General features: G+C 51.8%; 4 protein-coding genes across 4 annotated transcripts; all 4 read right to left on the bottom strand.

Annotated features, from left to right (window-relative positions):
• Positions 1–470: 470 nt before the first annotated feature.
• On the bottom strand, positions 471–2067 carry B0H65DRAFT_551575 (uncharacterized protein; the record flags this gene model as incomplete). The annotated part of the gene is made up of 4 exons (XM_062829821.1): positions 471–653; positions 952–1032; positions 1115–1911; positions 1980–2067. 4 exons carry the CDS (start codon positions 2065–2067, stop codon positions 471–473), a joined length of 1149 nt encoding a protein of 382 aa, XP_062678153.1.
• A 3005-nt stretch (positions 2068–5072) lies between these two features.
• Positions 5073–7049, bottom strand: B0H65DRAFT_433678 (uncharacterized protein; the record flags this gene model as incomplete). Its single annotated transcript, XM_062825085.1, has 5 exons — positions 5073–5516; positions 5778–6332; positions 6395–6475; positions 6551–6648; positions 6695–7049. The coding sequence occupies 5 exons, from the start codon at positions 7047–7049 to the stop codon at positions 5073–5075; spliced, it is 1533 nt and encodes a 510-aa protein (XP_062678152.1).
• A 1560-nt stretch (positions 7050–8609) lies between these two features.
• On the bottom strand, positions 8610–10335 carry B0H65DRAFT_541693 (uncharacterized protein; the record flags this gene model as incomplete). Its single annotated transcript, XM_062829180.1, has 5 exons — positions 8610–9632; positions 9728–9808; positions 9874–9972; positions 10037–10090; positions 10126–10335. 5 exons carry the CDS (start codon positions 10333–10335, stop codon positions 8610–8612), a joined length of 1467 nt encoding a protein of 488 aa, XP_062678151.1.
• Positions 10336–11488: 1153 nt separating this feature from the next.
• Positions 11489–13476, bottom strand: B0H65DRAFT_511154 (uncharacterized protein; the record flags this gene model as incomplete). Its single annotated transcript, XM_062828463.1, has 5 exons — positions 11489–11855; positions 12519–12706; positions 12854–12934; positions 12999–13103; positions 13168–13476. The coding sequence occupies 5 exons, from the start codon at positions 13474–13476 to the stop codon at positions 11489–11491; spliced, it is 1050 nt and encodes a 349-aa protein (XP_062678150.1).
• Positions 13477–15199: the final 1723 nt, after the last annotated feature.

The following is a 15199-nucleotide window of genomic DNA, read 5'->3' as shown; positions in this document are numbered from 1 at the left end:
CTCTCTCGAAACCCCATATTCGTGAAAGACTTCGTAGGCACGGTTGGGACTCGCAGAATGAGCCCTTGTATCAGCTATCATCTTGAAGCCATCAACGCAATGTAACGGAGACAACTTTGCTCCATGCCAACTCAACCGTCCACTCTTCTCATGCCTTCTTTCAGTCCCTAGCCTGAATGATAATTCGCCATTGGAACTACTAGGTTCCCACAGACTTGACTGATCTTGTCATCGACATCAGTCTTTGGCTTCGAGCCTTGGTGTTGAAAGCGATGGACAATGTCATTCAACACCTTGACAAGATCTGTCATGTCGAAGACGCTTCAAAGGTCGCCATGGTCCGCCTCGGGGACAGTGGGGCCGTCACCCTAACCAGGAGCTGGCTCTCCTCCCGTAAAATACTGCACGAACCAGCCAGGGACCTCCACATTCTTTGGGTCGTGATCTGCCTCCTGCTCATGAGTACCGTCTTATTCGAGATGAGACTCCGGGTGGAAAGCTGCTCCCACGGGCAACTCCACAGCTTGCTCTCCGGATTCCGGGTTCTGCACGCGTGCTTTCTTGTTGGGATGCATGCTATGCTCGAGATCCAGATCACTATCGCTGGTGGTGTCGTCATCTCTCGGCCGCTTGTTGCTGGTACTGGGATTGGCCTCGGTTTGGGATTCGTTAGTGTCGTCGGATGTCGGACTGGCTGCAGGGAAGTTCTGGCGGGCCTTCTAAGCCGCCTCTTCGAAGATTCGCTTCAGCTCATTCTTCCGGGTGGTGATCAGCTGTGCCAGCTCTTCTGCTCCGATCACGAGGACAACACTTCGGTTTGCGTTGGTGGATTGATTGGAAATCTTGGTCTGTGAAACCCAACCTGTCAGTTCATGTTCCATTTGTGACGATGGATAACAAAGGCCTCCCTGTGTGACCAATTGGAACGGGTGAGTTGGAGCGGAGAGTTACCTGGACCTCGGCCTTTGGATCGCCGGCAAATCGAGCAAGGAATGGCGATGAGAACGTGTTCATCACCGATGCTTTGGATTTCTGTAACCAAGGATGCGTGCGTTAGTGTACGAGATTCCCCAATCAGTGTTCATGCCGCGGATCCACGACATATGGTACTTACGCTGAACAGCTCCTTCATCTTCTCATATCGATCCGTGAAAAGCCGATAGGGCTGAATCTCGAGATCTGTCGTGTAGATGGGGACTTGGGAAATGCCAAGATGGCTGTCTATCGCGTCGAACACAGCTTCCCAACCTAGCAATGACACCGCCAATGTCGGCAATTCCCGCAAGCGCTTGATGATGTAGTTGAGTTTCTTCTTGCCCGGTTTTCCGTGGTACAAGTTGTCAACCATTCCCACTTCGTTCATCGCGGCGAGACTTAACTGTCCGGCCAACTTTTTCTGGGTGGCCTGGTCCAGAGGGATGTCATTTGTGCCGTTCTGCTGGCCAAAAGCTTCCCGTGCCTCGACACAGTCCCGGCGACGACACCACTCCCTGGCAGCGAGAAAATCGATCACGGTGCTGATAGGATTGATTATCCGAGTGACAGGAGGGTTGGATGCCTCGCCGTTGCCAGGGTCGGATGCCTCGCCGTCGACAGGGTTGGGTGCCACCTCTTCCTTGAAGTCTCTCACTTCACTCGTCTTGTCGAGCAGAGCCTGGAGACTGTTGACTATGGGCCTAGTCTGACCCAGGGACGTGATTCCCTGAATCAGCGCATTGGACTTTGCGAGTGTCACCATCCATTTGTATCCGACGATGGTAAATTGCATGTTGTTCAACATCGGCAGCGTAGCAGGGTCATCTGCGGGTAGTGTCGCGAAGAAATCGTTCACGGTAGGAAATACCATCAGTGGTGTTGAAGACGACTTCGCGTGCTGTATCTGCATCCGGCGAATGAAGTCGAAGGCGCGATCTGAAAACATGAGGTCAGCGCATTGGCGAATGGGGTTTGCGTTAGTATTGTGCAATCCATGGGCTTACCTAGTATCAACCAATACACTGCCCTTTGTTGTTCGTTTGCATCGTGTAAGATGTTCTCGAGGTCTTCAATCTCCATGATTGGTTCCATGATGGCGGTAGCGAGAATTACTGAGATTGTTACTGCAGTTTGGTCCGGCTCTGGAGGGAGAGGCTGGTTTGCCGCGACGGAAATTCGTAAATGTGTCGCAGTCGCAGGGGCGTAGCAGCCTCGACGTCAGCTAGCCGGCTAACGACAAGGGAGAAAGCACGGCGGGTAGCGGTAGAAGAAGGCTGGACGGAGAATGTCGAGGTAGGATGCAAAGCGCAATGATGTACCGTTGCTGGCGTAGACGGGCAGAAAAGGATTGCAGGAAATTGTTGTTTGCGCCAAAAGAAGAGAGCGACGCAGAATTTGAGAAGTAGTTCGAGTGTGCGAGTTGGAATATGGAAAGAGGAATGTGGACGGCGGATATAAAAGGGACGTGCGCTTGGCGGGGTCTTGGCAAAGGTTGGAAGTTGTGAGGGCGACAGGCAGGAGCAACTTGCATGGACGCTGCATGAGAACCTGAAAAGAGCCTGCCAAAACGAAGAATTGCAGGCCTGTTCAAAATTACTGCAGACTGTATCCACTCTAAGTTGTCCCCCACCAAAGTCTTCGTTCTTGGGGTATTTAGCTGGAGGTTGGCCTTTTCTTCCACCAGACCAATCAAACTATCAATTTCTCCCAATGGTTCCAACCACGATCTCAAGACCTGTAATACTACAATGACTGAGTGGGGATGGCGTCTAACTCAGAAGCAACCATCCCATGTCCCTAAAGCTGCGAAGTACAGAAATGCCGAGTAAAGGCGATGACCACCACGAACACCATGACCAGGTAACGAAGATGGAAGTAGTTAAACTCAGAGAAGAGTTAGCTATAAGGACGTACGAAAAGCTTCAATACCTAAAATTGCATACAATATAATACCACAAGCGCCGAATATGGCTGAGTGTCCCCCAGAACATTAATGACATGTCGTTGAATGATTGCACGTGACGCATCACGTGTGTAAACCGACCGTGTGCGCTTCGATAGACCACCACCGACGAACCAAACCACGTCTTCCTTCCTTGTTCGCGATCGAATGAGACTGCCTTTTGGTCTGTCCCTACTCAAGTGATGCCGATAAAGCCCAATATGAGGTTTGTTGGACCCGAATCGAAAAAAAGTTGAAAATCCGTGGTCTTGGCGACCGGGTCACTAACAGTTATTGCGAGAAGCCGCTGCAGTTTTTGTTAGTGGGAGGGCGAAAACCGGCAACAACCATGGCTGTCTTCTTTCCCTAAACTTTGTCGGCGCTCCACGGTTTTTGTCGCTCTAAAAAGCATTTAGTGGTGGATAGCGTACCATCCATTCATCTTCATGTACCTCTCATATGGAAAAAGACAACGGCGGAGGCATATCGAGGTTGTACTTTGATCGCCGATGCTCGACAACATTCGAGCAGGAGAGTGGTCTGTGCACCACAACATCTGGTGATGGCTTGGCGGCTTGGCATTTTGGACAATGACGGACAAAAGCCAGAACAACACCTTTCTCAAATGCATTGTCTGGTTAACGACCCCTTATTCTTTCTCAAAGGATTACGATTACTTGAGGTGCTATCAAAGTGCATCAGGCCTCCCAACAGAACTTCGTGTCAAACTGCAATTATGGTACCAAATGTGTCAATTGCATACACCGGACATGCCCTTTAGAAATGTTTACTTCTCCTGTCTTAGCGATGCAAGCCCCTGAACACAGCGTCGTACAACGTCACGTCGTCCACTCCCTCCAAATAACAACACAGCTCACATCAACTTATTGACCGGGACGCTCGAGTTATAGACTACTCCACGCTTTAATAAGGCAATAAACGAGGATGAGGAAGAGACTAGAAAGAGGTGATAGACCACAAAACCGAGTCCTAGACTCCAAAAACAAACCACTGCACAACTCCATGTACGCAGAGAAACAGAAGCCAACAGCAATGTTTGGTTCATGCTACCTATAATTCTACAATGATTCCTCCATACCGACCCTCAATCTTCCAAGGCGCACACCCTCTTCAGATCTCGTAGAGATCTTCGTCTACTACAAAGTTGTTACCCGGGTAGACGTAGTCTATGTAGGCACCCTGCTGGCGACCGGGAGCTGTGACAGACTATTGAGCAAACTGGTCGTTGGGAATTCGGCCATGGACACCAGCCATTACGTGGGGCTCATGAGCACCAGGATCCAACTCGTCACCCAAAACGTAACCCGGAGCAAGCATCTGGCCCTCATGACCTCCATGGTGCTGATGCTGAGAGTCCGAAGACGAGCCCACGCCGGCTGGGCCACCGACTCTATTGCCGTGATGACTGGCATTGAGAGCCTGATGAGCAGCAAAGGCCTTGAGAGCAGCTTCCATACGCTGATGGTAAGCAGGAGTGTTAGCTTGGCCGTCATTTTGGCCATTGCTCTGGTAGACTTGCTCGTTGTCCGCTTGTCCGTGGTTGACCTGGTGCTCATTGATGACCTGGTGCTCGTTGATCGCCTGGTGTCCGTGGTTGGCCTGATGCTCGTTGATCGCCTGGTGTCCGTGGTTGGCCTGGTGCTCGTTGTTGTCGCCGTCTTCTCTGCTCAACATATTAGAGCCTACCAGCTCGTACACTTCTTGTTGGCCGAGGGAGAGCCATGTGTCTCCAACGCGTCATCAGTCACTGATAGCGGCATCGAGGGAGAAAAATGGAAACTGTGAAAAGGAATGCTACCTCTTGGTGTCTCGTCAAAAGGTGACCTCTATAAATACAAGTGAACGGCTAATGATCATCTCCACCTGGGTATCTCTAGCCTAGAGGTATGCCCCGAACGCCTGGCTAAAGCAAAGTATTAAACGAAAGCCATCCCTCTCAGCCACTATATACTGCCGAGAATCATCTTGGAATGCCCCAGTGCAACTAAAGCACAGTAGGGTATGTAAGGTAACTAAAGCCATCCCTCCCAGTCCACCAACTGCGCAGAAAACCATCCGAAAATGCCCCGGGGCAACTAACAGACTCCTCTGATCCCACAAGCCCACGAAATGTCCCTCATAGCCTAGATCCCCCTTAGATCTCGTAAATATCCTCGTCCACCTCAAAGTAGTCAAGATATGCCTCGTTCTGAAAGCCGGGAGCTGGGACAGCCTGTTGGCCGTCATCCTGGTTGTTGGAATGGGGGGAATTGGGATGGGGGAATTGAGATGGGTGGAACTGAGATGGGGGGCAATGGGATGGGGGGGCAATGGGATGGGGGGTATTTGGATGGGGCCTGTTAGAAAGGGGGTCGTTAGGAAGGGTGGTACTGGGAAGGGGGGCGTCAGGAAGGGGCCCCTGAAGACCGGCACCTAGGGCGTTGTTGGTCTGCTGAGGACCAAACTCCTGGTCCCAAGCTTGACCCGAGGCAGGGAACTGGCCGTCATGGACTCCATGGTCGTGGTGTTGCGACTGATTCGATGAGCCCACGCCGGCAGGTCCACCGACTTGGTTGGCATGGTGACGAGAAATGAAGTGCTCTGGAGCAAAGGACGGAGCCTGATCCGGAAGCGGGAAATGTGCCTGGTGGCCTAGATGTCCCTGGAGTTGAGACTCCGATGAACCAACGCCGGCTGGACCACCAACGTGATTGCCGTGGTGGTGAGCAATGAAGCTTTGTAAGTTCATCGAGTGATTGTGAGCTTGATGATTATCAATGGAGTTCTGGGAATCTATGGAAGCAGTGTAGCCCTGATGCTGATACTGGGCTGACGGACCCGCGCCGGGTTGACCACCAACTTCACTAGAGGTACCATAGTAGTTATCGCCGTGATTTTTGTTGTCGTCATCGTCGCTGTTGTTATCGTCATCATCGCTGTTGTTGTCGTCTTCGTCGCTGTTGTCTTCGTCATCATCGCTATGGTCGCCGTAATCGCTATTGTCAGACTCCTCGCCGTTGTCAACGTCCTCGCCGTTGTCGTCGTGTACAAAGTTGTTGGCGTTGTTCGCGTTGTTGGCGTTGTTCGCGTTGCTGGCGTTGTTCGCGTTGCTGGCGTTGTTCGCGTTGCTGGAGTTGTTCGCGTTGCTGGCGTTGTTCGCGTTGCTGGCCTGCGTCCGCGCCCGTCTCGGGCGCCTTACACGTTTCACCTTGGCGTGTCTGGCAAGCTCGGGGCCCAAGACTTCGGCCACCTTGCGCTTGACTGGCTTGGGGAACACTGCAATAAGTTGGCCTTGGCTGTCTTTGAGTTCACGAGTATTTTTGTCGAAAGAGGCGGAGCCATGTTTCTCGACGGCCGTCGCAATCTTTTGCCTGGTGGTCTTAAGGGCGTTCGTGTGCAAGTTTGACAGCTTCGTCTATGGGATCATTAGTATTGAACAGGTCTTGCTGATTGAGCTGTATAATGCCTTTGACTTACGTCCAATTCCGTGACTGGGTTGTTTACAAACCGTTCGACGATAGAAGCTTGGAAGGCGTTGCACACGGCGGCCTTGCACTCCTATACCGGAGGATAGGGAGTTAGTAGGTAAGCTTGTTGGATGCAAAATCGACATCGAGGACGGGACAGACTCACCCTCATGAGGGCAACTACCGTCTTCCATCTGGTCCTGAAGTCTTTGAATTCCGCCCTCACGACTCCAGAGGGAGTATCGCGGTGATCACCTTGGGCCACTTCGGTTTCCACCTGGGCAGCACCGATGTTAGAACAGTTTACGACATCCAGTTGTGTGAAGAGTGCAGGAAGACAATGAAGGGTGGGTAATGCGGAATATGCGGAGAGGTCTCCTTACCAACAACTCCCACGCCTTCATTTGGGCCTTTTCATCGTCAAGTTCATCCTTGACAAACCGGATGTGGGGATTGTTGACCTGGCAATCGACAATGCCGTCCATGTTACGGAAGGCCGCGACCATTTCCTCGACGTGCCTCAGGCGGTCCTCGTCCGTCAGGGGGATACCGCCCATGTCGTGCCCCGCACTGGCGCGAGTGGCACGTGCTGCCATAACCTTTCGCCAGTAATCTTCCAGGCCCAGGACGTACCGCTTGGGCGGAGGTGGATTGTCGGAATTCATTTGCCTGGGACGCGAGTAAGTAAATAGTCAAGACATACCGCTTCCTACCTGAGAAACAAGGCATCATAGCCATCAATTGTCGCGAAGTGATCAATCATTCTGTAGAATCGTTGAGGGATAGATCAACTATGGCGTGAGGGAGTAGCGATAGCAAGACGCGTCAAACAAGAATCGAACTGGCCGGGACGATCTTTGATGAGTGCGCGGATGAAGATACGTACGATTTTGGGCGAAAAGACTATGGGAAGGTGCTGCTCTGTTCAATGAAGCAAACAGATTTGATACGACTTTGCAATAAAGGCAGTTTTGAGTTTGGGTTTCGAAAGCCGGCGGTGATATTTTGGGGAAAACGACAAGCGAAGGATCGGGCCTTTTGAAGTGGCCGTTTGGAAGTGAATGGGGAAAAGGGTGTGGAGAACGCGGTGCCTGCCGCATTGGCCCTTAGAGGTAACCTTCACCTGCTGTTCGAAGTCAGGTGCCGGTAAGGACATCAACCAAAATCGGACGGAAGGTACACGACAAGATAGGAGAATAGCATTGAGCCGTGAGAGAGGCACCCAACGCGCACTGTCAGTAATGGACAGTCTGATATTGATAGCCTGGCATCGACAGTTCCTCTGTTGAAGGAGACAAAGCCATAGGTCTTCAAGACGTCAGCAATATTTTTCTAGACGAGGCCACTGATACACTGGAGGTGTTCGGTTATCTCTTCGTTCCCGATGCATAGAACTCCACGGAGTCACTGAAGACATTTGTATCGACAAGAAGAAGTGAAACTAGAACTCAAAGGAACCGATTATGAGCTATCATTCTATGCATATCCCACTGGGATACGTTATCTACACTCTGCAACGACAGGGGAAACATGAAAACGATAATACAGAAATAAAAACCAATTCTGGGCAGCTTGCACCAGAAAAAACGCCTTCGACACCGCGCTGAAAACCCATCTTGAGTACCCATCTTGCATGCAAAGCCATTTCGAAGACCAAAGTTATCCCCAGATGCAACTAGCGTCTTCCCCCACCTCACCAACTTGAAAATCAACCTCACAGCTCCTATACCCTCGCCTTCCAAGCTGCTCAGGCTGCCACTATCCACATCAACAGGCCCGAAGTCACCCAAGTGGTGATCTTCACCGACTGAGTCCACCTGACATACGTACAAGGACGAGATGGAGGAGGAGGATGACGCCAGCTGGGGCACAACCGACTTAGGGGGAGTTTTGAGGCCAGAAAGGGCTCCCTGACGTCCAGTCGGCCAACCACATCATTATTCGTGCCCGTGTCATTCGCATTCCCGCCTCTATGGACCCGAGCCAGCAGACTAACACTTTTGCCGGTCTAGCTGGCTGTAGCGTTCCGCCGCCCTGACCTGCGGCTCGAGGATACGGGGCGCTGCTGTAAAGAATGACAACGAAATTTCGCCGGGGGTTGCCATCCGCCCTTGGAATCTCTCAGCTATGGTGATGATTTGCCGCTTAGAAGCCTCGTCGTTAGGTCCAGGAGCGTGGACTTTGCCGCGAAATGCGGTGTAGACGTCAGCCCTCAGCGCAAGCTTTCACTCAACCGAGTCAAAGGCGTTATCCTGAATCCACCAATTGGCACCAGCTCTGTTCTGGACAAGACGGCCGGGTCGGTTCACCGCCGCACGTTCGGAGCCAGCTTGGCTGCCGCCATTGTGGTTCTCGTGATCGCCGAGTGACGGGTCCAAAGCGTTCAAAGGTACACTCGCTGGGTTCGCGGGTGCCTGTCCCAACCCAGCCCGATTGACTTGAGCTCCATACTGATTGGGGGCCTGATACTGGTTTGGCGTATTGAAAGGTTGATATGGATGAGACGCGTGGTACTGGCCCGCAGGGTACTGGCCGGCCTGAGCATCCTCGGCGTTGGCTTGGTAGATGTTAAACTGGTCGACCTCCGCCTGCTGGATGTTAAACTGGTCGGCGTTCCCCTGCTGGATGTTGCCCTGCTGGATATGCGGCTGATTGATATGCGGCTGATAGATGTTCGCCTGCTGGACGTTTAATTGCCCCGCCTGAGCATGCTCGGCGTTGTGCTGGTAGATGTTTGCCTGCTGGATGTTCCCCTGCTCGATGTTCGCCTGCTGGATGTTCCCCTGCTGGACGTGCTGCTGGTGGACGTTCTGCTGGTGGGCGCTCGGCTGGTCGACATTAAGTTGGCTGGCGTCGACTTGGGAGTTGGACAGATTTGCCTGGGGAAGATCCGATTCTTCTTCCTCTTCTTGGATGGCCGGTAAAGCACTCGCGGCTGCGCCCTGGGCAGGCTGTCCTCCAACACCGGTCATAGCAGCTGTGGCAACCGAGGCCACAGAACCCCCTGTGGCCGTCCGGCTCCTTGGAGCGCGCTTCGGCTTGGTTACGTCCAGGGGCAACTCTCCGTCGAGAAAATCGTTCAAAGAGCGCTTTCTCGGTCTAACAAGCGTCTTGACCAGGATTCCCGAGGCGTCCCTAATCTCGGCAGTGTCGTTGTTCTCTGTGACCGTACGGCCGTTATCTCGGGCTCCCTTGAGCTCGGTGTTGAATATCTTCAATTTGTTTGTGTGGTTGTTGGACACCTTGGTCTATGGCGCGTGAACAAGGCCCAAAGATATTAGCCAACGACTGCATCTAGACATGTGATTGGTATTAAAGCGGACACGGGGTAGCTTCAACTTACGTCCAACTCCGCAATGGGATTGCCGATATACCGGTCCATGTAGGACGCTGCAAACAAGTCTGTGGCCCCGGCCTTGGTGGACTGGGCTCACAAGTTAGTATCATACGCTGAGTTTGGAACGAGGGGGAGAAGACACTTAGCCGCACGAAGGACACAAACGCCTTCCACCTGCTCATAAAGTTGGGGAACTCGGGTGTGTAGACATCGGGGTTGCGAATTCCTAGCTGAATGTCGCGCGCTTTGTACTGCACGATGAATGTAAGTACGAATCGATTGAGGGGTATGTAGAGTGATGGGAAGACCACTTACCAACCACGTCCAGGCCATCTCTTCCTGTCTCTTCCTCGGCATATTGCGGTGGCCCTGACGTTCCCGTTATCGTCAAGATTCTCGCCTACATTATCGACCAGACCAGCCGTATTAGTCATGGCCGCTAGCACCTCGTCGATTAACACCAGCTTTTCGTCGTCTATTTTAGGGAAGTCGGCACATTTTGCCGCGTTGGCGCTGTTCAGCGCTGCTGCCCTGGCCTCCTCTTGAAGTTGATGGAACTGGGCGGCGCTGGTAATGAACCTCTGTGGAGGAGCAGGGGGGTTGTTGGGTTCCATTTTCAGGAATGAGCGGTGAGTATATAGTAAGATCCGTATATGCCCTGAGAGGGCAGACGCGATCCGACCTTGGACTGGACGTAATTGCTTTCCTTGTTCTGGCGACAAGGACGCGATCGGTTGGTTGGGTTGTGAGGTTGTGATTTTGGAAGAAGAACGAGCGAGGAAGCCCTTGAAAGGTAAGAGGAGCTCACAGGTTGGCCCGCGGGAGGACGCCCTCAAAAGTGAAGGGAGATTTCTCAGGTTACGGTGCGGTGCCGGCCGCGAGGGCTGCCGGCCGCCACCTGCAAAAATGAATGACACCCGTTGCGGACGAGGACATCGGACGGAGTATACCTCTTCATGGAAAGAGGCAGGGCCATTGTTCTTCAAGGCGTTAGAAATCTTCTAGACCATGCATTGCAACTCCGGAGTAAGGTACTCAGTAGTACCTAGTTCTCTAGAAGACATGTAAACAATTCCATTCAGTCACCGGAAACGATATTGAGAACGAATGAGCGAGTAGAAGCTAAGAAAAAAGCATTGCGAAAGGAGACTGTGGCCAGTACTGGGTCTTTGCCCCAAGATAAGAAACCATGAATGGCCTGAAAAAGAGGAAGAGAGAAGTTACAAGACAAAATAAAACAAGATCTGGGCAACTTGCACCAGGGAAAAGACGCCCTACAGCCCCTACTCCGCGCTCAAGAAACCGGAACCCATCTTGGATTCCAAAGCCACCAGGACCTATGTCTGCACCGGCAAAGCGATCCTCGCGGACCTCCAGCATACGGTCGGGGACAGCAAGTCATCTCCCAGATGCAACTTGCATCCCGTACCATCCACCACCCCTTCCACTATAGACATCACACCTGTAGTCCAAACCTGAAATTCTGGAGCGCTTGCTCTAAAATTGAAATGAGCAGTCTCATATCCGCCAATCACCACTGCCTCCCGTAAAGGTGTTGATATAGTCCCAGATGGATGGATTCTTTGGCTTGGTGAAGTCGGCCGTCCTGTTGCCGTTGCTCCTGTTGCCGCCGCGGTTGTTCCCTTGGTTGCCGTTATTGGCGCGGTTGTTGGCTGCCGCAGCCGGAAGCTCGCGAAGCGGAAGAGGAAGTTGGCCGGGCGGGCACCATGGGGACTAATCATCGGATTCATCCGCAGCTCCAGATCTCTAGGCAGGGTGGCTGCCGTCATTGCCTCGAGCATGGCCAGCGATGGGCTGGTTACGGTTGAAGTATCTGTCAAAGTTAAAAAACGCCATGAAATCGGCGGGCTGCTGAGAGTGTTGATCCCGCACCAACGGATCAGCTTCTGCATCACCCTCAGCAGGAGCCGGGTATTGATTCAGCGGGTCGTACCCAAACTCTCCGTCCAATGACTGATGGTGATTCGGCGCATGGTCTTGCTTATTACCAGGGTTGTAGTTGGCGACATCGGGTCCGGGGCTGCTCGGGCCATCTGATACCGCAAGAGATCCTGATCCCTCTTGTTCCCGCTGAAGAGCGGATTGCTCTTGGAGCATCGCCTGGAAAGTAATCCTGGACTCAATTGGCAGTTCCATGACCCGGGTTAGCTTTCTTGTCTCCATTGCCTCCAGAGTGACCAGCGATGGGCTGGTTACGGTCGTAATATCTATCGAAATTGAAGAATATCATCGGATCGACGGGCTGCTGTGCCTGCTGATTCCCGACGGGCAAACCAGCATTTGCATGATTGTCGGGGGAAGCCGGGTACTGGCTGGGATGATAATTGACAAGTGGTTCTTTCAGTGATGGTTGTGGAACGGGCGCAGTATACTGCTCGGCCTGGTGGTGATGGCCGGCGTCCTGTTCGCCATTGCTAAAGCCGTTCGAAGCTTGAACCGGTGCTGATTCCTCATCGTCCGCTCGAATAACCTGTTGCTGACGAATACCTGGTTGTTGATGAGTGCCGGGTTGCTGATGAGTGCCGGGTTGCTGATGAGTGTCGGTTGCTGATGAGTGCCGGGATGCTCTTGAACACCGGGCTGGTCATGAAGAGCGTGTCCGTCTTCAACAGCGGGCTCATCTTCATTGGAGCTGTCTTCGTCGGAGTATTCCCTTTGATCGGAGGGGTCGTCTTGGTCAGAGGGCTCCTCTTGTATGGTGGCCAAAGGACCGCCAATTGCGCCCTCGACAGGCTGTTACGCTGCCACATTGCCGTTGTTAATAGAGCTGATATACGTGGCTGCGGAGGCTGAGGAAGCTCCGGTAGTCCTTCTCTGTCGTTTGACCTTTGCACAGGCTGCGAGGTCCTCGTCCATGTATTCCGCCAGGGGGCGCTTTTGAGGCTTGTTGAGCCTTTCGATGATCTCGCCTGCCGCATTTCTGATCGTAGTGATGTTGCCGACGGTCTCATACGAGCCTCCGAACTTTCGAGCTTGATCAATCGGCTTGCGGTATTCCTTTAACTTGTTGGTGTGATTGTTCGACACCTTCGTCTACTCAGAGCGCAGTAAGCACATTAGCGGGGGGGGCCATCATACCGGAGACAGGTGGGTTGGTTCAGTGTAACTCACCTCCAACTCGCGAACCGGATTGCAAGAGTACCTCCACAGAAATGGGAGGGTGAATAAATCGGTGCAAGCAGCCTTTGATTTCTGGGCGCCCCTGTCAGCATTGGATGTCGCCGATGATGGAACAAAGTAGGGCGAAGGCGCTTACCCGAAAGGTGCCTAAGGTCAATCTCCACCTGGTCATGAAGTTCGGGATATCAGGGGACAACGCGTCGGGGTGGATAATTCCTCGTTGGACCTTGTAAACGTAGACCTGCAAAATCGAACTGTTAGTAAAGCCTATGACTGGTATAGCACATTGTGGCAGGGCTACTGACCATAAATTCCCAACCCTTTCTCACCATCTTCTCTCTCGGAAGACCGAGGACGTACTTCACATCGGGGTTCTCGGTAGGATCGTTTCGATAGTTGTCAACAATGTCGACAGTTTTCAGCATCGCTGCAATGAATTGATCAACCAGGGCACGTTGCTCGGCGGGATTGATTGGGAAATCGTCGGCAGTGGTGTTGCCCTTGGCAGCTGGCGCAGCCTCCGCCGCGGCCTCCTCAGCAGCTTGAATCTGTAGGAAGTGCTCTAAGCTGGTAATCTCCTGCTGCGGAGGTGCGGGAGGGTTCGGGGGATCCATATTCTGCAAGAATAACGAGTATATAGTGAGTACAAGACGTCCCGTATTTATCTGAAACCAGCACCATCATTGTGTGGGAACAGAGCCTGCATTGTTGGGGATTGTTGATGGAGGTGCGATATATGTTGGTGATTATTCGGGAGAATGTCACCGTCCTCGAGGAGAACCAACGCCCGGCGGGGTAAACGGTCATGACTGCAACGAGCGCTGGATAACGCGACTTACGAGGAGTTGGAGTAAAAAGAGTAGCAAATGTGTTTGCCTGCGTCGTAGCAGAAGAACGACAATGCGCAGTGCAGATTGCGGGCGTGAGGGATGCTTCGCGTTCTGCGAATGAACGTGTGGTCGACAAGTGAAGTGATGTAAGCGGGGGAAAACAGCAAGCCGAGAGAAGGCTCTATGGGAGAGGGAGGAGGAGCCTGTATGGAAAGAGCGGTGCCTGCCGGATGGGCCACCTTGGAGCTGGGGAAAATTAACGGCAGTTGCCAGTTGGCAGCGAGGACATCAAGAACATTAGACGAAAGTCACCCGATAAGATAGGGTGGAAAGAGGTCCTGGGAAAAAGAAATACAAGCCCGGATTGGGTTGTAGTTGTGAAAAAATGACATGAGAATTAGTGTGCAGATTGAGAAAGAGTGATAGCATCGACGACCTCTACCTTGTCCTCTTTGCTGACAGGAAAATCCGGAGACAAATTGTCGCCCTGGTTGACGGCCGCGATGTGGCGGGCAATCATTTTATCAATCTATGACAAAGTTATCAACGATTCCATCCATATTCTGCATGGCTTCAACCATTTGGTTGACTAGGGCACATTGTTCGGCCGGGTCGTAGGATGTCACTGGTATCTTTCATCGCATCACCCATTTGGTCGACGAGCTTTTGGAGTTCGTCGAGGTCAGTTGGGAACTCCGACCCGTCGACACCCTCCGTGTCTTTGAGGGGAGTTCTTCGCTCTCTCCTTCTCCCACATCTCGTCAAAGTTTCGGATGTAGCGAGGTAAGTCATGGATACATTGGCAGCAAACGGGGTCGACTACCTTGTCGTGTCGGCCGCCTCTAACTCTACGAGGCCGCTGTGGATCTGAAGGTGTAGAGGCTGAATGTCGACAGAACTTTTGGGGGTACCGTTGGTAGTTGTGTTACTAGTTAATGGTTGACTATTGGTTCGGAGAGAATAGAGGTATATAACTTATCTCAGAATCAGACCTCTTTTTTGGGCATGGGCGACCTGCGGCCGCCAAGACTGGGCCTGCGGCCCGTGCGCTTCGCGTAAAAAATTGGCCCGTGTTGCATACGGGATTCTCACTTAAGTGAAACTGAATCTTTCTAATGTTTCCAATTGTGATCCGTGCACGTATTCTTTTAATGTATTGGTTGGTATTAATTGAAATTGCCTAAAAAAGAGGTCTGAGTTTACTAGGTAATATAATTCCGTTTATAATTCCCGCCTCTATACAAAACCATCTGGCTGGCCAAATATACTATACGATAATAATATTATAATAATATATTCTAAGAATGTAAAATATATATAGAGGATATGCTTGTTAAAATAAATCGAATAGTATAATTAATTTTTAATATAATAATTATAAATATTAATTCTAATTTAAAAGGTAAATTTTTGTTCGTATATCCCTTTTTCGTTGCCTAACCAGCCGCTTATTATAATACCCTCCTTTATCCGAACTTTCTAAAATTTTGGAAGTATAAATATTATA

The sequence above is a fragment of the Neurospora tetraspora genome (assembly GCF_033439725.1).
Source record: "Neurospora tetraspora strain CBS 560.94 chromosome Unknown B0H65scaffold_7, whole genome shotgun sequence".
Taxonomy (NCBI): Eukaryota; Fungi; Ascomycota; class Sordariomycetes; order Sordariales; family Sordariaceae; genus Neurospora; species Neurospora tetraspora.
The sequence above is the reverse complement of the archived record's forward strand: the minus strand, read 5'-3'. Positions and strand labels throughout refer to the sequence as shown.